The sequence below is a fragment of the Mustela nivalis genome, assembly GCF_964662115.1.
Source record: "Mustela nivalis genome assembly, chromosome: 15".
In the NCBI taxonomy this organism is placed as follows: domain Eukaryota; kingdom Metazoa; phylum Chordata; class Mammalia; order Carnivora; family Mustelidae; genus Mustela; species Mustela nivalis.
The window spans coordinates 13,656,624-13,678,199 of record NC_139034.1 but is presented as its reverse complement, the minus strand read 5'-3'; the positions used below and the strand labels follow the sequence as shown (position 1 = coordinate 13,678,199).

The window sequence follows — 21,576 nt, the reverse complement described above, 5'->3', positions numbered from 1 at the left end:
GTGTTGAGTTTGCTAAGTTCTTTATAGATTCTGGACACTAGTCCTTTATCTGATATGTCGTTTGCAAATATCTTCTCCCATTCTGTCAGCTGTCTTTTGATTTTGTTAACTGTTTCCTTTGCTGTGCAAAAGCTTTTGATCTTGATGAAATCCCAATAGTTCATTTTTGCCCTTGCTTCCCTTGCCTTTGGCGTTGTTCCTAGGAAGATGTTGCTGCGGCTGAGGTCGAAGAGGTTGCTGCCTGTGTTCTCCTCAAGGATTTTGATGGATTCCTTTCGCACATTGAAGTCCTTCATCCATTTTGAGTCTATTTTTGTGTGTGGTGTAAGGAAACGGTCCAATTTCATTTTTCTGCATGTGGCTGTCCAATTTTCCCAGCACCATTTATTGAAGAGGCTGTCTTTTTTCCATTGGACATTCTTTCCTGCTTTGTCGAAGATTAGTTGACTGTAGAGTTGAGGGTCTATTTCTGGGCTCTCTATTCTGTTCCATTGATCTATGTGTCTGTTTTTGTGCCAGTACCATGCTGTCTTGATGATGACAGCTTTGTAATAGAGCTTGAAGTCCGGAATTGTGATGCCACCAACGTTGGCTTTCTTTTTCAATATCCCTTTGGCTATTCGAGGTCTTTTCTGGTTCCATATAAATTTTGGAATTATTTGTTCCATTTCTTTGAAAAAGATGGATGGTACTTTGATAGGAATTGCGTTAAATGTGTAGACTGCTTTAGGTAGCATAGACATTTTCACAATATTTATTCTTCCAATCCAGGAGCATGGAACATTTTTCCATTTCTTTGTGTCTTCCTCAATTTCTTTCATGAGTACTTTATAGTTTTCTGAGTATAGATTCTGTGTCTCTTTGGTTAGGTTTATTCCTAGGTATCTTATGGTTTTGGATGCAATTGTAAATGGGATTGACTCCTTAATTTCTCTTTCTTCTGTCTTGCTGTTGGTGTAGAGAAATGCAACTGATTTCTGTGCATTGATTTTATATCCTGACACTTTACTGAATTCCTGTATAAGTTCTAGCAGTTTTGGAGTGGAGTCTTTTGGGTTTTCTACATATAGTATCATATCATCTGCGAAGAGTGATAATTTGACTTCTTCTTTGCCGATTTGGATGCCTTTAATTTCCTTTCGTTGTCTGATTGCTGAGGCTAGGACCTCTAGTACTATGTTGAATAGCAGTGGTGATAATGGACATCCCTGCCGTGTTCCTGACCTTAGCGGAAAAGCTTTCAGTTTTTCTCCATTGAGAATGATATTTGCGGTGGGTTTTTCATAGATGACTTTGATGATATTGAGGTATGTGCCCTCTCTATCCCTACACTTTGAAGAGTTTTGATCAGGAAGGGATGCTGTACTTTGTCAAATGCTTTTTCAGCATCTATTGAGAGTATCATATGGTTCTTGTTCTTCTTTTATTGATGTGTTGTATCACATTGACTGATTTGCGGATGTTGAACCAACCTTGCAGCCCTGGAATAAATCCCACTTGGTCGTGGTGAATAATCCTTTTAATGTACTGTTGAATCCTATTGGTTAGTATTTTGTTGAGTATTTTCGCATCTGTGTTCATCAAGAATATTGATGGTCTATAGCTCTCTTTTTTGGTGGGATCCTTGTCTGGTTTTGGGATCAAGGTGATGCTGGCCTCATAAAATGAGTTTGGAAGTTTTCCTTCCATTTCTATTTTTTGGAACAGTTTCAGGAGAATAGGAATTACTTCTTCTTTAAATGTTTGGTAGAATTCCCCCGGGAAGCCGTCTGGCCCCAGGCTTTTGTTTGTTTGGAGATTTTTAATGACTGTTTCAATCTCCTTACTGGTTATGGGTCTGTTCAGGCTTTCTATTTCTTCCTGATTCAGTTGTGGTAGTTTATATGTTTCTAGGAATGCATCCATTTCTTCCAGATTGTCAAATTTATTGGCGTAGAGTTGCTCATAGTATGTTCTTTTTTTTTTTTTTTTTAAAGATTTTATTTATTTATTTGACAGAGAGAAATCACAAGTAGATGGAGAGGCAGGCAGAGAGAGAGAGGGAAGCAGGCTCTCCGCCGAGCAGAGAGCCTGATGCGGGACTCGATCCCAGGACTCTGAGATCATGACCTGAGCCGAAGGCAGCGGCTTAACCCACTGAGCCACCCAGGCGCCCTCATAGTATGTTCTTATAATAGTTTGTATTTCTTTGGTGTTAGTTGTGATCTCTCCTCTTTCATTCATGATTTTATTTATTTGTGTCCTTTCTCTTTTCTTTTTGATAAGTCGGGCCAGGGGTTTATCAATTTTATTAATTCTTTCAAAGAACCAGCTCCTCGTTTCGTTGATTTGTTCTATTGTTTTTTTGGTTTCTATTTCATTGATTTCTGCTCTGATCTTTATGATTTCTCTTCTCCTGCTGGGCTTAGGGTTTCTTTCTTGTTCTTTCTCCAGCTCCTTTAGGTGTAGGGTTAGGTTGTGTACCTGAGACCTTTCTTGTTTCTTGAGAAAGGCTTGTACTGCTATATATTTTCCTCTCAGGACTGCCTTTGTTGTGTCCCACAGATTTTGAACCGTTGTATTTTCATTATCATTTGTTTCCATGATTTTTTTCAATTCTTCTTTAATTTCCCGGTTGACCCATTCATTCTTTAGAAGGATGCTGTTTAGTCTCCATGTATTTGGGTTCTTTCCAAACTTCCTTTTGTGGTTGAGTTCTAGCTTTAGAGCATTGTGGTCTGAAAATATGCAGGGAATGATCCCAATCTTTTGATACTGGTTGAGTCCTGATTTAGGACCAAGGATGTGATCTATTCTGGAGAATGTTCCATGTGCACTAGAGAAGAATGTGTATTCTGTTGCTTGGGGATGAAATATTCTGAATATATCTGTGATGTCCATCTGGTCCAGTGTGTCGTTTAAGGCTTTTATTTCCTTGCTGATCTTTTGCTTGGATGATCTGTCCATTTCAGTGAGGGGAGTGTTAAAGTCCCCTACTATTATTGTATTATTGTTGATGTGTTTCTTTGATTTTGTTATTAATTGGTTTATATAGTTGGCTGCTCCCACGTTGGGGGCATAGATATTTAAAATTGTTAAATCTTCTTGTTGGACAGACCCTTTGAGTATGATATAGTGTCCTTCCTCATCTCTTATTATAGTCTTTGGCTTAAAATCTAATTGATCTGATATAAGGATTGCCACCTCTGCTTTCTTCTGATGTCCATTAGCATGGTAAATTCTTTTCCACCCCCTCACTTTAAATCTGGAGGTGTCTTCGGGCTTAAAATGAGTTTTTTGGAGGCAACATATAGATGGGTTGTTTTTTTTTTATCCATTCTGATACCCTGTGTCTTTTGACAGGGGCATTTAGCCCATTAACATTCAGGGTAACTATTGAGAGATATGATTTTAGTGCCATTGTATTTGCCTGTAAGGTGACTGTTACTGTATATGGTCTCTGTTCCTTTCTGATCTACCACTTGTAGGCTCTCTCTGTGCTTAGAGGACCCCTTTCAATATTTCCTGTAGAGCTGGTTTGGTGTTTGCAAATTCTTTCAGTTTTTGTTTGTCCTGGAAGCTTTTAATCTCTCCTTCTATTTTCAATGATAGCCTAGCTGGATATAGTATTCTTGGCTGCATGTTTTTCTCATTTAGTGCTCTGAAAATATCATGCCAGCTCTTTCTGGCCTGCCAGGTCTCTGTGGGTAAGTCAGCTGCCAATCTAATATTTTTACCATTGTATGTTACAAACTTCTTTTCCCGGGCTGCTTTCAGGATTTTCTCTTTGACACTGAGACTTGTAAATTTTACTATTAGGTGACGGGGTATGGGCCTATTCTTATTGATTTTGAGGGGCGTTCTCTGAACCTCCTGAATTTTGATGCTCGTTCCCTTTGCCATATTGGGGAAATTCTCCCCAATAATTTTCTCCAGTATACCTTCTGCTCCCCTCTCTCTTTCTTCTTCTTCTGGAATCCCAATTATTCTAATGTTGTTTCGTCTTATGGTGTCACTTATCTCTCGAATTCTCCCCTCGTGGTCCAGTAGCTGTTTGCCCCTCTTTTGCTCAGCTTCTTTATTCTCTGTCATTTGGTCTTCTATATCACTAATTCTTTCTTCTGCCTCATTTATCCTAGCAGTTAGAGCCTCCATTTTTGATTGCACCTCATTAATAGCTTTTTTGATTTCAACTTGGTTAGATTTTAGTTCTTTTATTTCTCCAGAAAGGGCTTTTATATCTCTCGAGAGGGTTTCTCTAATATCTTCCATGCCTTTTTCGAGCCCGGCTAGAACCTTGAGAATTGTCATTCTGAACTCTAGATCTGACATATTACCAATGTCTGTATTGATTATTGTTTTTCATAATTTTTCATTGAGGTTTGCAGAGTAGATGGTATGAATTTCATTTTACAAGTGATGGTACAGTCTACATTTTATAAGTGTTTTGCCCGAGACTTTATGGCTAGTAAGTGGTCCCTAGCCTTCAGTACTGCCTCTTGTTCTTTTTTTTGCGTTGAATTTTTCCGTCTTGTCATTTTGTCCAGATAAGGGTATATGAAGGGGCAAGTGAAATACTAAAAGGTTGGCAACAACCCCAGGAAAATATGCTTTAACCAAATTAGAAGAGATCCAAAATCGTGAGGGGGGAGAAATGGGATAAAAAGAGGTTCAAAAAGGAAGAAAGAAAAAAAAAGAAGAAAAAGAAAAGAAAAAAATTTAAAAAAAAAGAAAACCAATGAACAGAAATATAAAAAAGAAAAAATATATATATTAGATAAACTAGTTAAAAAACGTTAAAAAAGAAAAGGGTAAAGGTTAAAAAAAAATTTTTACCAGAAGGCAAGAAACAAAACAAAAAATGAAAAAGAAAAAAAATTAAATTAACTGCAAGACTAAAAAAAATCACAGGGAGAAAGCCATGAGTTCGTGCTTTGCTTTCTCCTCCTCTGGAATTCTGCTGCTCTCCTTGGTATTGAAACCGCACTCCTTGGTAGGTGAACTTGGTCTCGGCTGGATTTCTTGTTGATCTTCTGGGGGAGGGGCCTGGTGTAGTGATTCTCAAGTGTCTTTGCCCCAGGCGGAATTGCACTGCCCTTACCAGGGGCTGGGCTGAGTAATCAGCTCAGGTTCGCTTCCAGGAGCTTTTGTTCCCTGAGCGCTTTCCGTAGAGTTCCGGAGGACGGGAATACAAATGGCGGTCTCCTGGTCTCCGGCCCGGCCCGGAGGAGCCCAGAGCCCAGGGCCCCACTCCTCAGTGCACCCTCAGAGAACAGCACCCAGTTACTCCCATCTGCCTGACCTCCGGCCGCGCTCCAAGCTCACGGAGCCTGCGACCGGTTCAAGGTAACACCGAGCTGTGAGCTTACTGTCGGCTCTGTCTCTGTAGCCGGCTTTCCCGTTCCAATACCCGCAAGCTCTGCGACACTCAGACATCCCCGATCCTTCTGTGACCCTGCGGGACCTGAGGCCATGCTGACCCCGTCTGGGCTTCGCCCCGGTTTAGCCTCTGGAGCGATGTCCCTCAGTGGAACAGACTTTTATTTTGTGCTCCGTTGCTCCGCCTCTTGCCGGGAGCTGGCCCTTCCCCCCACCCCCCGGGGTCTATCATCCCGTTGCTTTGGATTCACGTTTCCCCCGGTCCTATCTTTCAGAAAGTGGTTCTTTTTCTGTTTCCAGAATTGCTGTTCTTCTTGTCTTCAATCTGCCGATGGATTTGCAGGTGTTTGCAATCTTTAGATAAGCTATCTAGCTGATCTCCCGCTAGCCGAAGTAGTCTCAGCCTGCTACTTCTCCGCCATCTTGACTCCTCCCCCCAAGTATCTCAAGCCTCCACTTTTAAAATGATAATGAGACGTTCAAACTTTGAACCAAAGGATCTCTCAGTACCTAGAGAATCAGAACTTCTATATCTGTCAGCAGTTACCCTGCCATTGTTAACATATGAATGTATATGATGATAACCCACTTTAAAAAAAAGAAAAAACAAAACCAATCTCATGGCTTCACTAAATAAATGTTCATCATCTTTCAGTCTTGTCTCCTCTTGATGAAATGGGTTTAACTTTCCAAAATAAATATTAGAATAAACTAATGTTACCCAAAGGGAATTCTGAAGTCAAGTGGAAAAAGCTCAAAAAACTAAAAGTAAATCTATTTCTTCACTACACAACTTCTCAGAGCCTATGTCTACAATGTGAACTGTGACAATTCAAAAAGGAGACAGAGTACTTCCCAAATGTATCTGACTAAGGAACCCTTTCTACACGGAGGAGCTTCAGGGTCTACAGTTCCACAGAATACAAAAAGTGACCCCTGAAAATACTGAGTGGTTTTTGTCTGCTGAAGAGGACATCATAGCCAAGATGCTGGCAATGCTTACCCTATGTGATGAAACCCAAACTTCTCAGTCTGACATTAAAAAGCCCCCAACGATCTGTTCTCAATCTCTATCATTTCCCATAAGTTTGAGTTTCAGTTTTGCCACTTACTAGCCATAAAGTCTCGGGCAAAACACTTATAAAATATAGACTGTACCATCACTTGTAAAATGAAATTCATACCATCTACTCTGCAAACCTCAATGAAAAATTATGAAAAACAATGAAACAGAGTAAGAATCATGACAGTTGCGCGACTCTATAATACAATCTACTAAAAACTGAGCTGCACACTTACAAAGGGTGAACAGAGCATGTAAATTGTATTTCTAAAAGGCTATTTTATAATATCAGTGGAGAAAAAAGGAATTATTCAATAAACAGGCTTGAAACAAGTGGGTATCCATCAGTGAAAAAAATGAATACAAAGATATTTCCAAAAGACCAAAGATTATAGTGTAATCAAAGTAAAAAATAATATACATACACATCTACTATAAAACTATCTTTACAATAATCGTAACATTACTGAACTCCCTCCTCCAGTCAAAATGATACCATTCCCTAAATTTTCAAAGTCTACACTTTACAAATAGAGTACCATCAATTCCTACACACACAAACACACCCCTAGCTCTATGTGTTTCAGTTCCAGATATATGATGGAAAAGAAAAAAATACTTGGAATTACACAATGAGTTCCAATCCTACTTTTGCCACTCACTAGCTGTATGACCTTGAGCAAACAATCCTCTAAGGTTCATTTCATCTGAAAAAGGAGACAACAGCATCTCACCCAGAGTTGTGGTAGGGACTCAAGTGAAGCAACCTATGCAAACTGCCTCATAGGTCATCATAAATATTTTTTTCCTCTTCTGTCTCTAGAACGCACTGCCCAATTATTCCAAGCTGTTAAAACCTTTACCCCTTACCATATCATTTATACCACTCATCTGACTAAAAATATATACACATTTCCTTTAACTTTTATTGCTGCCTTCAACTATTTAAATCTTCAAATTCTTGTATGTTTCTGTAACATCTTCCCATCTAACTTATCTATTAACTGAGATTTGGAACTATTTCTATTTTTTTTTTTTTTTGGTATTATCTAATCTAGTAGCACATTTGTATAAATACAGTTAAGCCCTTTTTAAAAATAGGTATCTTTAAAAGTTGATAAAAGGGGACGCCTGGGTGGCTCAGTTGGTTAAGCAGCTGCCTTCGGCTCAGGTCATGATCCCAGCATCCTGGGATCGAGTTCCATATCGGGCTCCTTGCTCTGCAGGGAGCCTGCTTCTCCGTCTGACTCTGCCTTCCACTCTGTCTGCCTGTGCTCGCTCTCGCTCACTCTCTCTGACAAATAAATAAAATCTTTAAAAAAAAAAAAATCAATGAATTCTATAAAAAAAAAAAGTTGATAAAAGATGCACTATATTATGACTTTCACATCCAAGCTTTGTAAAATACCAATGTAAATGGTATCATTGCTTCCAATTTTCCTAATTACAAAATTAAGAAGCAGAAGTGCTAGATGATGGTAAGGTGGATGAAGGCCCAAGAAACAGGGGCTCCTCCACCCACTCAGCAGTCAGGGGCACCAACCTTTTGGTACAGACTGAGCAAATACAACTTGCCCATATGTTCTGCTTCAGCCAGTTGCCAACCACTGACCTCCAACTGTTTGTTTACTTTTAAGCAGGCTCCATGCCCAACGTGGGGCTTGAACTCAAGACCCCGAGATTAAGAGTCACATGCTCTACTGAGCCAGCCATGCACCTCACTTTGACAACATATTTAATCCAAGTCTCAGTTTCCTCCTCTGTAATAGAAATTATCACAACTACTTTCCAGGGCTGTTGTGAGAATAATTCAGTACAATGACATGCCTAGATGATACATGTGCCTAATGATTCTTTTTTGTGGTTATCATTTGGATCCATTTACAAATTTATTTGTAAAAGTTATCTTGCTTTTTCTGATGAAAAGCTAACATGTTCTTTGTATAGAATGCATTAGAAGAAGTTTTTCACATAGTTTTTTAAATGATGAAAAGGTAGCTCGGAATATTTCAGACATCCCATAGGAACTGTCTGAAAGAAAAGACTCGAATCCAAAGCAGGTGGCTGGACAAGACGTACAGGTCTGTGTGAAAGACTGGACTTCCCTCAAAAGCTCCTGAAACTAAGAAAGAAGTCCAAGGGAACTATGAGAAACTAATTAATGGCTACAAATATTATATTTGTGATAAAGTTTCTGTGCAGAACCATCAAGAGACCATTCCACATTCCAGATTCTCTACCTAACTCTAAGGCATCATTAACCAACACTGATGATAACTAAAGAGAAGAAAGACCTTAGTAGCACACAGCATCAATCATAAGTCAAATGTAATTTTATGTGCATTATCTCATTTTTTACCCACTCAACAAGTTGAATGTATCCTCCCAAAACTCATGTTGATGTCCTAATCTCAGTATCTCAGAATGTTCTTATTTCAGTACAGAATCATTGAAAATGTAATTAGTTAAGATGAGGTTATTCAGGTGAATCCTACAGTACAATTTTTTTTTTCCTGGTTTCATTATCAGTTTCCTTTTTCTTTTTTCCTTTTCAAATTTTTTATTTAAATTGTAGTAAGTTGACACCAGTATAACTTATGACTTTATAAAAGGGGAAATGTGGACACAGACACACACACAGAAAGAAGGTCTTGTGAAGATGAAAGCAGAGATCAAGGTGATGCTTCTACAGCCAAAGAATGCTAGAGACGGCAGGCAAACCACCAGATGCTTGGAAAGAGGCATGGAACAGATTATTTCTCACAACCCTTAGAAGAAGGCAACCCAGCCAACACCCTCATCTCAGACTTCTAGGCTCCAGAACTGTGAGACAATAAATTTGTTGTTTAATCACCCTCCCCCAATACACACATATAATAAAAATAAAAGATTAAATGGGGGATTATTAAACCAATAAACATAAGCTTAAAAAAAGTATCTCAATTGAACATTAAGTTCAGAAGTTCCTAAGCAGCCAAGATAAAAAGGAAAAATGTAAGTTAAAAATACTCACCTAGTAAAATAACCAATACCAATTCCTTGAGCAAAAATACTTCCTAGTACTAAATTTTTCAGAAAAACTTTTATAAGGATTTTTATATCTGGAGTACTGATCATCATGCATCTTCAATACAGATAAAAGAAAAATTTCTAGAAACATTTTTTATATTAATTCTCAATAGAAGTAGATAACATAGTATTAAACCACAACTCAACTGAGATAATAAAGGGCTAAGAATTTTAAGAACTTCCCTTTTTAGCCATTTACCTTGACCAATCTTCCCCTCTTAAATGCTCATTTTCTTGCTTTGAAACATTCATTTCTGGTTCTGATAGACAAATTACATATAGACAGATAGACAATAATACCAGCTGCCATGTATTGCTTATATATACAATCTCATCAGTCCTTTAAAATATATATCATTATTGCCTATTTTGGTGGCAGTGCCAGAGACGAAATTTGAAACCAGAACAAACTTACTTCAAAGGCTACAAAAATCACTGTACTACATTCCTCTCAGCCCTTCCTACAGACTCACCTTTACAACGACCTATTATTAAATCTTCAAGTACAATGTGTTACAAGTACTTTTAAGCTAAAAACTCATTTATCCTTAACTCCTTTCTCTCTCCCATTTACCCTCTGAAGTAGGTGCTTCACCAAATCTCTCTCAAATGTGTCCGAATGCCTAAATCAAGTCCTTGGCATTTCTCTCTCCCACTGCCACAAGGCTACTGTTTCCCTATCTCCACCCTTGGAAGCCAAAAACTCCTATGGTTATCTCTTTAAGACATAGATCTTACCACTGCACTGAGAACAGCCTACAAGGACCTTCACAATGTGGCCACAAAATCTATCATCTGGTCCCACTCTCCATAATAAAGCCTCTTCTCCACAACAGGAGACTACAGAACACAAGCATGCACACGGCTGTCTCTCAAAATCTGTGTCCTTGTCATCTGCCTAGGATGCCCTTCTCTTTTACCAGGTATGCTTCATAAATCTTTCAAAAAATAGTTCAAATATTCCCTCTTCATGAGACCTTCCAAAATATCCCTGAATAGAGTCTGTTTGTATACAACTTTATACCTATACTGTATCATACTTGTGCCCAAATTTATACATTTCAAAATCCTTCACTAGACTGCCCATTCATAAATGGCCAGAACCACGCATCTTTGCATTCCCTGATACAGTACGGTATCTGGCACAAAAGTGCTCAATAAAAACTTGATAATTAAGCCTCTAATCAGTGCCCAGAGTATACATATACCAAATCATACTTACTGAGTAGTTATCTGCATAAAATATACCTCCAGAGGCAAGTTAATATTGTTTTAAAAACTGTAAATTCTATCTGGCAAACTGGCCCTTATGAAAGTTACCATACCTTTGCACCAAGATAGACACACCAAGGCCTCTGAGAAGATGGGGGGAAAAAATCCTGAAACAGCAATTTTACATAGATCACAGTGGCTTAATAAGAGCTTAGCTGAGATTCTAGTGTTTCACAGTGGAATATACATAGTTCACTGTTTTGAACTGAAAATTTAAGATATACATTACCTAGTTTCCAGAATCAGAGACAAACTGTATGTAGAACAGCAAGACTCTGGTAAACAGTGCATTCTGAGGAGCACTACAATACGACAGGCCTTCCAATGGACACTGGCTACAAACTTGACAATAACAACTAAATAAATTGGGTTGTCACGTGAAGCTATTTAATATTTAGTACTGCCCCTTTGATTACTTACTGAAACATGTCTTACAGCAAGACAGTTCTCGTTTAGGATCTGTGCCAAGATGATTGCTTTCTCTATGCAATCTCAATCTGCCAATAAATAAATGTTTTTGAGTATTCCATTCTTCTTGCTTTCTCAGTAGAGTAAATCAGAATTTATTAATGTATTTCTAAAACCAGCTTACTCCGTGCCAAAATATTAGTGTAAGATCATCCAAACCCATAGTTTAATGAGAAGTTAGGAGCAGAGTTGGTTTTTTTTAATAGCAATTAAAATCTTTTAACAAATTCTGTAATATATAAATTTATAATATATAAAATTTGGGGGATTCTGTTTACAAATACTGCCTACCCTACCCACTAAAATAGAAGGCTCACAAAGGAAGGAATCTATCATTTATCGGTTACTAACGTATCCCAAGAATCTAAAACTGTGGCTGACACAGAGCAAGTACTCAGTAAATGTGTGTTAATCAAATAATTAAATAAAATGAATGAATCACTACTTTCAGACCTAATTATACTAAGCTGAAAGTCTGCCAAAAATCTGTTTTTCAAATACATTATTTTGTTGACATTAAATCTTTTTAAAATATTTATCAGAAAACTCTTCTGAAATTTTTACTTTAAAAAATGCCTTTATCACTTTTCCAAGCCTTGGGAGTAGAAAGAAAATTCCCTGTCCCATCATCGTCAAGGCTCTTTTACAGAGACAGCTACCATTTCTATAAAGTCTATGAGCCATAAAAGGTCACTTATGAAATTTAAGAGGCCCAATTCTATGTTGTTTTTCTTCACCTCTGTTCTCATCCTTTCAATCAAGTATACAGTCAGATTCAGGAAAAGCAATATTAAACAACAGAATAAGTTTAGGAAAAGATAAGTAAAATAATAAAGTTATATTTAATAATATATAAAGTTGTTTCCTGTTTTTCCAGCTCTTTCATGCTCTACCTAATTTATGAAAGCACCCTAAGGTAACCATATCAAACCTGCAGGGGCGCCTGGGTGGCTCGGGTCATGATCCCAGGGTCCTGGGATCAAGCCCCACACCGTGCTCTCTGCTCAGTGGGGAGCCTGCTTCCCTCTCTCTCTCTCTCTCTCTCTCTGCCTGCCTCTCCATCTACTTGTGATTTCTCTCTGTCAAATAAATAAATAAAATCTTAGGGCGCCTGGGTGGCTCAGTGGGTTAAACCGCTGCCTACAGCTCAGGTCATGATCTCAGGGTCCTGGGATCAAGTCCCGCATTGGGCTCTCTGCTCAGCAGGAAGCCTGCTTCCCTCTCTCTCTCTGCCTGCCTCTCCATCTACTTGTGATTTCTCTCTGTCAAATAAATAAATAAAATCTTTAAATAAATAAATAAATAAATAAAATCTTAAAAAAACAAAAATGCAGATAAACAATGAAAGATTATTAAATAATAACACGTCTTTTATTAAATATACAAATGAAATTTCCCTGAAATTATTAACAAATACTAATCTATTAAGTTACAAAAGATCTGAGATCTGATTTATAAAACTATCTCTAGATATCTGAGCCACTGGGAAAAATATCTTGCTGGCGTAGATTTGATATTGATGACTATTTCAAATATCTTATTTCAGCTAATAATGTGTAAAATACAGATTTTTTTTATCAAGCTATAATTGGCATGGAATATAGTGTTAGTTTTAGGTGTACAACATGATTGGATTTATGCATATACCACAAAATGATTACCACATTAAATTTATTTAACATCAGTCACTACACAGTTACCATTTTTTTCTTATGTAAAGAACTTTCAAGATCTACTCTCTTAGCAACTTCCATATACACAATACACCACTTGCTATATATTACATACTCAGGATTTACTTATAACTGGAAGTTTGTACCTTTTGACCATCTTCATCCATTTCTCATATCCCTCCACTCCCCACCTCCAGAAACTACCAATCAGTTCCCTGAATCTATGAGCTCAGGGATTTTTTTAGATTCCACATATAAGTGAGATCATATGGTAGCTGCCCACATAATTTTTTCTTAATGTACCAAGTTTGAATGAATTACCAAATTACTGAAGATTCTATATGCTTAATATATGTACATATATTTTGCATGAGTTTATGTATAAATGTACATAATGCATTAAGATACAACAGCTTAGTGCCATTATTTATAATAAGACTATAAATAACCTAGCTATCCATTAAAAAGAATAATACAGCATACAGTAGAATATTATGCAGCCTTTAAAAAGAGCGAGGTAGATTTCTATGTATGAATGTGGAACAAACCACAAAATATGAAATTCAGTGAGAAAATTCAAAGTGCTTCCGTGTGTGTACACGTATGTGTGTCAGTAGATGGTAGAGACAGGGAAATATAAAACACATAAATGACTGTATAGGCACAGAGTATTTCTGAATGCACACATTATAAATTAGAAAGAGTGGCTATCTTTTGGAAAGGAATCAGGCAACTAAAGAAAGAGGGAGACTATTTTTCATTGAGTACCCTTTTGTGCTATTTAAGTTTTTAACCTGCGTATATGTTACATCTTTAGTTCCAAAAACAAGACATTGTTTCCCATTTTTTTTTTTAAAGCAGGAATTTTTATAATAAAAATGTAATTAAAAACTCGCTTTAGAAAAATAGCAACAGGACACCTGGGTGGCTCAGCCAGTGCAGCAGGAAACTTTGATCTGGGGTGGTTGAGTTCAAGCCCCATGATGGGTGTGGAGTTTACTTTAAAAAGAAAAAAATAACTTTATTTTTTAAAGAAAAATAAATAACAAAACAGACATCAAAAAAGGGGCAAGCTTTTTTATGGAAGAGGATTGTTATCTACATACCAATTAGCCCAGCCAAGATTAGTGAGATCAACATGCCCTTCCCTGTACTGGATGTTAAACTGCTGAGCAGTCTGTATTTTAAGAGCTGTTGGGAGGGGAAGAGGATCTAAAGATCAAACATGAAGTAATTTGTTTTCTAGAACATGAACATTTAGAAAACAGAGCATTTTAGAGCTAAAAGTATCTTGGACAACATGTACTCTATCCCCATTCTCCCACTTTACAGATAAACATTATTTCCATGTGGACTAAATGACTAGCTTAAGATCACAAAGTGATTTTGTAAGAGCACTAAAAATCAAAATCTCTGAACTGCCAGTCCAGGAGTAATTCCTATACAACTGTAGAAGACATAAATACTTGTATATATTGGCTTTCTAAAAGCTATTTGAAAACACTACACAAAACAAGTATTTTATCATATTCCATTTATAAAATCTCAAACTAAACTATTTTATAAATGGGATATAAAGTTAATACAGAAAAAAGGTGAGAAATACTGCTACAAAACTTCAGTGTGTATGCATGCACACACTTCTCTCAAAATTCATATACTGAAGCCCTAACCCTCACATAATTGTATTTGGAGGCAGAGCTTTTAGGAGCACAAAAGCATTATATTAATAACGATCAACCCCAGGTAATAAGGTAAGATTGATCTACTTTGACTTTATACACTGCTGCGCCAATGGAAATTTTTACAAATAAAGTTTCATAACTAAAAAAAAAAGATAAAGTGAAAATCAACCCTAAAATATATAAATAAATATTCAAGCCTGTAAATAAATGCTCCTAGCACAAATCTTTAAAATATTATCTCTGGGTTACTGTAAATGTTCATAACTTTGTGCACAAAGTAGACATGCCTACAGCAAAGCAAACCAAAAAATGCTGCTCAGTAATAAATATAAATTTCCTGAGTTAAAATACAGAGGAAAAATTCAGCAATATATACAAAAGAACTCTTGATACACACAACTTGGCTGAATCTTGAAAGAATTATGCTCTGTGTGGGCGGAGGGGGACTAATCCCAAAAGATTTCATGCTATATGAGTCCATTTAAACATTCTTGAAATGAGAAAGTTATAGAAATGGAGAGCAAATTAGTAGTTGTCAAGCTTGGGGAGGGAGTAAGGTGGGGGATTACGAAAGGGCAACTAGAGGGTGATAAACTATTCTATGTCTTGACTGTGTTGGCATTTACACCAACATACTTGTGAGAAATCCCACAGAACTAAATGCACACGTATGGGCACAGAGGAGTACAAATCAGATTACAAAAAGATGAATATGATAAGTGGGCTATATCAATCAATGCTGGTTTTAATACTGCAGTACAGTTATGAACATGTTACTGTCAAAGGAAAATGAGTGATGGAACAACAAGTTCTCTGTATATCATTTCTTAAAACTGCATGTGCCTCAAAATAGAAGGTTCATTTCAAAATGGAAAAATCCAGGACACCTGGGTGGCTCAGTTAGTTAAGTGTCTGCCTTCTGCTCAGGTCATGATCCTAGGGTCCTGGGATGAAATACCACATTGGGCTCCCTGCTCAGCTGGCAGCCAGCTTCTCCCTCTCCTACTCCCCCACCCCCGATTTTGCTCTCTCGCTCTCTCTCTCTGACAAAATCTTTTAAAAAGTGAAAAATCTTATAGAAGGGCAAAAATATAAAGATATTTTGCTTTGTTTTGACAACCATTTATCTTCCTTTCTGGCTATTTCAAATGTACTCTATGGAAAGAAGGTGCACTTTTATGCACTTTTACTCATTAACTGAATCTTACCTCAACTTATGAAAACACATCCATTTTTGAATAGTCCTCATAAAACTTATCAAGGCTTAATATTATCTTACACCTGTGTCTGTATTCTCCTCTAGAATAGAAACTCCATTAGGGCAGAATTTCGTTTTATTCTATGTTATATTCCTTACACCGAGTTTGGCCAAAGCTTGCCACCTTGCAAGCGCAATATAAAATGAGTGAAATGAATGGTATTATAAAGTCTTTGTTATCCACTGTCCAATAAAAATGTTTAAACCTATGCCAGCTATCCTAATGACAAACTCCCACTCCTCACTTTCCTGTTAGCTAATAGTGTAATTCTGTAATTCTAGGTAAGTAAAATCCTGACTTAAACGCAGTTTGCCACACACACTATATAATCCAAAGTAAATGAACTTAAATTTATCCATTATTCTCTTCCATTTGGATAGACAACTACACAAAATTCCATAATCTAAGTATTTCACTAGTCTTAAACGTATATTCTCAAAAATTGAAGGAAAGAAAATGCACAACTTACAGATTTATTATTAATAATACTGATTAACAGCAGCAACTACAACTAAAACCTCATTATGGGCTGAGCAATGCACTGGTACTATCCCATTAACCTTACCACAACTGAAGTAAATGCTACTATTACCCCCATTTTTTAAATAAGAAAAACTGAGGCTTAAAGTTTCAAACTTTACACAAGATCCCAAACTAATAAGAAAGCCAGGATTCTACCACAGATGTGTCTTACATCAAAGCCTTCACTGGTAACTAAACTACCTGAACTGAGAAATACATCTGTTTTTGATAAATAAATCCACTAGATTTCAAATAATGTACATAAAATATAAACATTGGAATATAGTTTAACTGCTGAAAATTGAGCACCTTAAAGATTAGAAGTCTAGCTAGCTGAAAATTAGAATTACATTATTAAAATGTCAAGAATCAGTAATTCAACTGAACCCAAATCAAACAATATTTAAGCCTCAGAAAATCCCAAGTCCAACAGAAATATGAAATGTCAAAACCTTAAATACATCTTCAGGGGTACCTGAGTGGCTCAGCTGGTTAAGTACCTGACTCGTGATTTTTTGCTTAGGTCATGATCTCAGGGTTGTGAGAGAGAGGCCCCCTTCAGGTTCCAAATTGGGTGTGGAACCTGCTTACAATTCTCTCTACTTCTCCCCTTGCCTCTTCTCCCACTGGCATACCCAAACCTCCCACCACCGGTTCCACCAGCTCTCTCTCTTAAAAAACTTAAATACTTCCTTAAAGTATTTTTTAAAAATTCTTCTTTAAAAAAAAACAAAAACTGTTATTTCCCAAACAACAATCCTGAATCCCAGAACGTTTACTACTATACTGCCAGGTGAGCAGAAGGGCTGGAGAACTGGACTAAGAAAATATAATACTCTGTATACATAAACAGTAAGCAACAAATTAAAGTATGGTTCCTTCACAAGACCAAAACATCACTGCAACTAAGTATATTAAGAAAAAAAGGCTTTTGTGTTTCAGTTTTCCAATGCAAAATAGGATAAAATTTTCTTTTGCATTTACCTCTTAAGTTTTAACATGATCTGAAACACTAAGGAAGAAATTCTGCAAACATAAAGCAGAAAGGAAGGGTCAAAAACTCAAATGCCAAAAGTAGCCAGACACACAAGTCACCTAAGTCAGAGATTAAGGCAAAACTGAGAGTCTTGCTGCAATGGTCCTAATTCCAATATGATTAAGAGCTGTCTTTCAAAGGAAGTCTGAAATCTACTTCTACCGTACATCTTTTGATTTTTTAATGTTGTTAACTAACTACAATCCACCCATAAAATTTGAGCCAGCGAAATGGCTAAAACTGTAAGAGAGCTAATGCCAAGTACTGGTGAGAAGGTAGAGCAACTAGAACTCTCACACATTGCCACAGGGAATGTAAATATGGTAAAACCGCTTCAGAAATTATCTACTAAATCTGAACATATGCATACCCTATTATGACCCTGCAATTCAACTCCTAGATGATCCAACAGAGAAATGCATAGACTTGTTCATCAAAAACCATGTTCGAAATGTTTTTAATAACAAAAATTGGAAACATTCCACTGCTCACCTGTAAAATGGGAAAATAAAATGTGGTATATCCATACAATGTTAACACTATACAGAAATGAAACTACAGAAGGTGTTTCTACATCACAGGAATGAATCTCACAGAAAGATTTAAAGAAAGAAGTCCATTCCTATAAAGTTCAAAAAAAGTGAAAAATGAATCTACTGCGTCAGAATGTGGTGTTAGAAATCAAAAGTCCCATCTGGGAAAGGGTACTGACTGGAAGGGGACAAGAGCAGGACTTTTGGGGGGTACTGATTAGGTCCTACTTCTTGATCAGAGTACTGATGATAAACTATGTGTTTATCTTGTGAAAATTCCAAAAACTTATGATTTGTATGCTTTACCGAGGTATGTATACCTCAATAAAAACTTTTAACACACACATGCACACACAGAAGATTCCATGAAGCCGAAACAAAATATTTCTGCAGGCAAATCTAGCTTATCAGAGCAGATCAGTTAGTGACCTCTCTGCTAAGGAAGCACTATACAACCTCACCTTTAAAGAAGAGCAAAGAAAAAATAAAAACAAAATAAAACCGTGATGATCAAGGCAACAACTAAAAAATTTAAATTTCTCCTGATAGCAGCTCTTAGGATGTGTTGCCTCATTAAATTACCTCATGCACTTAACAAATCAAGCCTCTTTCCAAGCAGCAAAGAATCCAGTAAAAGGTAGAAAGTAAACTAAAAATTAAACATTTAAGTGTAAAAATTCTAAGCAGTCATTAAATTACCAACACAGTCCTCTTTTCCTGATTCCTGAGCAAGTTTATTTGCCACTCACTGATATGAAACAAAATGCTCTCATCTAAAAGGAGTCAGAATCTATATACTATTCAGTTACCAAGTCTACAACAGTAAAGACAAGCCTCAGGCTTCACCCAGGCAAGTTAAAGCAAGCCCTACAGAACCTAAATACATAACTCAACTATTTAATCAAATATCTGTTAAATGGCTATTAAATTTTTAAATGCTTTCTTTTGCAGTAGTTACCTATTCTCTCAAGATCCTATATCCCAGACAATTACTTTCTTTTTCTGAGGTATGGAATGATCCTACCTTTGAGCTATTGCCAGTATCTTTTTTTGACCTCCCATCTTCACCTGTTTACAATATCCTGTCTTATCTTTCACGTCCCAAATCTACTACTTCCATATATTAGAAAATCATAGAAAAATAACATATTAAATCAGATGCCAGCATTTTTGAAAATGCCTTTTTGTATGTAACAAAGCCACCAACCAGGTTCCCAGTACTATTCAAACACTGATCAAATTACTTTGAGCCACAACTCACACAGCCAGCAAAAGTTTACCTTGAAAATGCAAAGTTGCTACTCCAAAGAGATAAATTTCCACCAATAAAGTAACCATTTTTTACAAAACACTTTTAGTTACAAATTAATCTTCTGAGCACATCAATCTAGCCAAATACATGGGCATTAAAGTCAAGTCCATCACAGCAATCTTTTTTTTAAAAAGCAAGTCTCTAGGAAAAGACTAAATAATCCTCAAAAAGCAAGTAACTGCTTAAAAAAAAAAAAAAAAAAAAAAAGCAAAAATGTATTAATGTCCAAGTTAAGTTGCCTATCAAATTATTTTAAGATATAAAAACTGTTTAGAATGCCCAAGAAAGTAAGCTTTTCCCCCTTTTGGTTAAGAAATAGTCAATACGCTTAAAAAAAAGAAAGAAAGTAGTCAATATACTGAGAAACAAAAAAGAAAAATCTGCCACCTGCTCTGCTTCTGTAAAATAGACTGCATTTACACTAATGATTGTAAACTCCACTCACTGAAAACTAAAAAGCTGAAAGGTAAGAGATAATGACAAGAGAAAAAGTAAAAAATACCAACAGCCTTAAGATATTCGAACTCTAGTGCTCAGTCGCACACAAATGAACGCTGCCCAGGACGTTTTCAAAGCTCCATGCTAAGAGTCTGCTTGATACCAAGTTGGATTACTCAGGATTCCTACTGACACCGGCAAACTGATGTTGGCTTCAGGAAGACTACGCTGAAATGCAAGTCTTCATAAATTCCCACTCTAAACTCTCGACTAAACCTAAACATAATATAAAAGCTGCTGTCCCTTCACTCCTAATCCTTAGAAAGCATTTCCTGCCTGGAAAATCTTTCTCCCATAGGCTTACACAAACTTTTTGCGTTCTTTCAACTCACTCGGGGAAGCCTTAAGCCCGCCCATCACCTCCCGCCCCCTACCCACACACACCCACTAGGGAACCTCAACACTCCTCAGACACCACTCCACACGGGCACGCAAAACACATGTGCCTGCAAACCCAGCCCCTTTCCACACCCCCCGGAAACGACACCCCCTTTCTCACACACCGCACGCCACAGCCCATCCCCCTTCCTCCCCGCCCCCACTCACAGCACCCCAGTCCACCCACCCACGTACCGGGGAACCCAGCCTCCCCTCGCTCCCCGGCTCGCCTAGGGCTGTGAGGAGGGGAAGCAGGAAGAAGGAAGGAGGGCTCAGGCCCGGCCTAGGCCTCTCAGACCGCCTAGGGAGGTGAAGGGGGGGCACCCGCCGGCAAAGCTCGTTGCAGGGCCTCATCCGGGCCCCCTCCGGCCCCAGGCCCTCGCTCCGCCGGCCCCAGGCCTTCGCTCCGCCGCCGAGCCCAGGCCGGGGCGGCCCTCCCTGCCCAGACCACACTCACTTGCCAGCCGCGGTCCATCGAGCACCCCGCTGCTGCCTCCTCCGCCGGCTGCGGCTCCTGCACCCGGACCCCCTAGGTCCGGCTTCTTGGGCCCCGGAGGCGGCCCGGCTCCCCCGCCCGGGACCGCTCCGGGCGGAAAGGCGGCCACGGGCGCGCCCGCCAGAGCCAGAGGGACGCTGTTGCTATGGAGGCCGAGGCCCGGGGCAGCTCCGGCGGCCGGGTCCTCATGCAGGAACTGACACTCCTCCCCGTAGAAGCAAGTCTTATCCTTAGCGTAGTAGCGGCAGTACTTCAGCTTCACTCCCGCCGCCGCCCCGCCGGGGACACCCCCGACCCCCGGCGGGGCCACCACCGCCACTGCCGCCGCCAGCGAGGAGGAGGAAGGGGAGGCGGCGGCCGAGGGGGGCGGGAGGCCGCCGCCACTGTTCATGGCAACGCCGCAGCCTCGTCTTCCGCTGCCGCCCGAGGAGCCGCCACGGCCGCCGCCACCATAGACCGGGGAGGGAAGGAAGACGCTGCCGGTGCCGGATAAAAGCCTGGGCGGGTGGGTCTGTCCCGCTGCGGGAGCCGGAGCCGCCCGGGGAGAGGGGGGGAGGGGAGAGGGGAGGGAGGAGGGGGTAGGAGGGAGGGGAGGGGAGGGGGAGAGTTGGGATTCTCTCTCACTCACTCTCTCGTTCTCTTTTCTTAAAGGGGCCGCGCGGGACGACGGGGTGGGCGCGCGGGCCCAGACGGGGCCTTCGAGGGCGCGGACTAGGGAAGGGGGAGCGGCAGCGGCGAACGGGCTGGGAGGGTGGAGAGCCGGTTTATTTTTAAATTCTGCCTCCACTCGCTCTCTCGCGCTCTGGTTCCTCCGAGTTGTTTATTCCATTTTCCTCTTCCTGAGAGGGCCGTCGCCGCTGCGCAGGCGCGCCGAGGCGCGGTGGCTTGTGGGTAGCGGGAGCGCGAGGGGATGCCTCGCTAGGCGTCCGGCCCCCGGGGCATCCGCGAGCGGGC

General features: G+C 39.1%; 1 protein-coding gene across 8 annotated transcripts in view; it reads right to left on the bottom strand.

Annotated features, from left to right (window-relative positions):
• Positions 1–21,504, bottom strand: part of PAN3 (poly(A) specific ribonuclease subunit PAN3) — a 138,973-nt gene extending 117,469 nt beyond the window's left edge. For 4 of the 8 annotated variants that reach the window (XM_082700708.1, XM_082700709.1, XM_082700713.1 and 1 more), the window contains exon 1: positions 20,584–21,499. In XM_082700708.1, coding sequence (XP_082556834.1) covers positions 20,584–21,013 — 430 coding nt within the window. In that variant the 5' untranslated portion in view covers positions 21,014–21,499. Of the gene's footprint in view, positions 1–20,583 lie in introns of all 8 variants that reach the window. The other 4 variants (XM_082700710.1, XM_082700715.1, XM_082700712.1 and 1 more) reach the window with 4 other exon arrangements.
• Between the last annotated feature and the right edge of the window lie 72 nt (positions 21,505–21,576).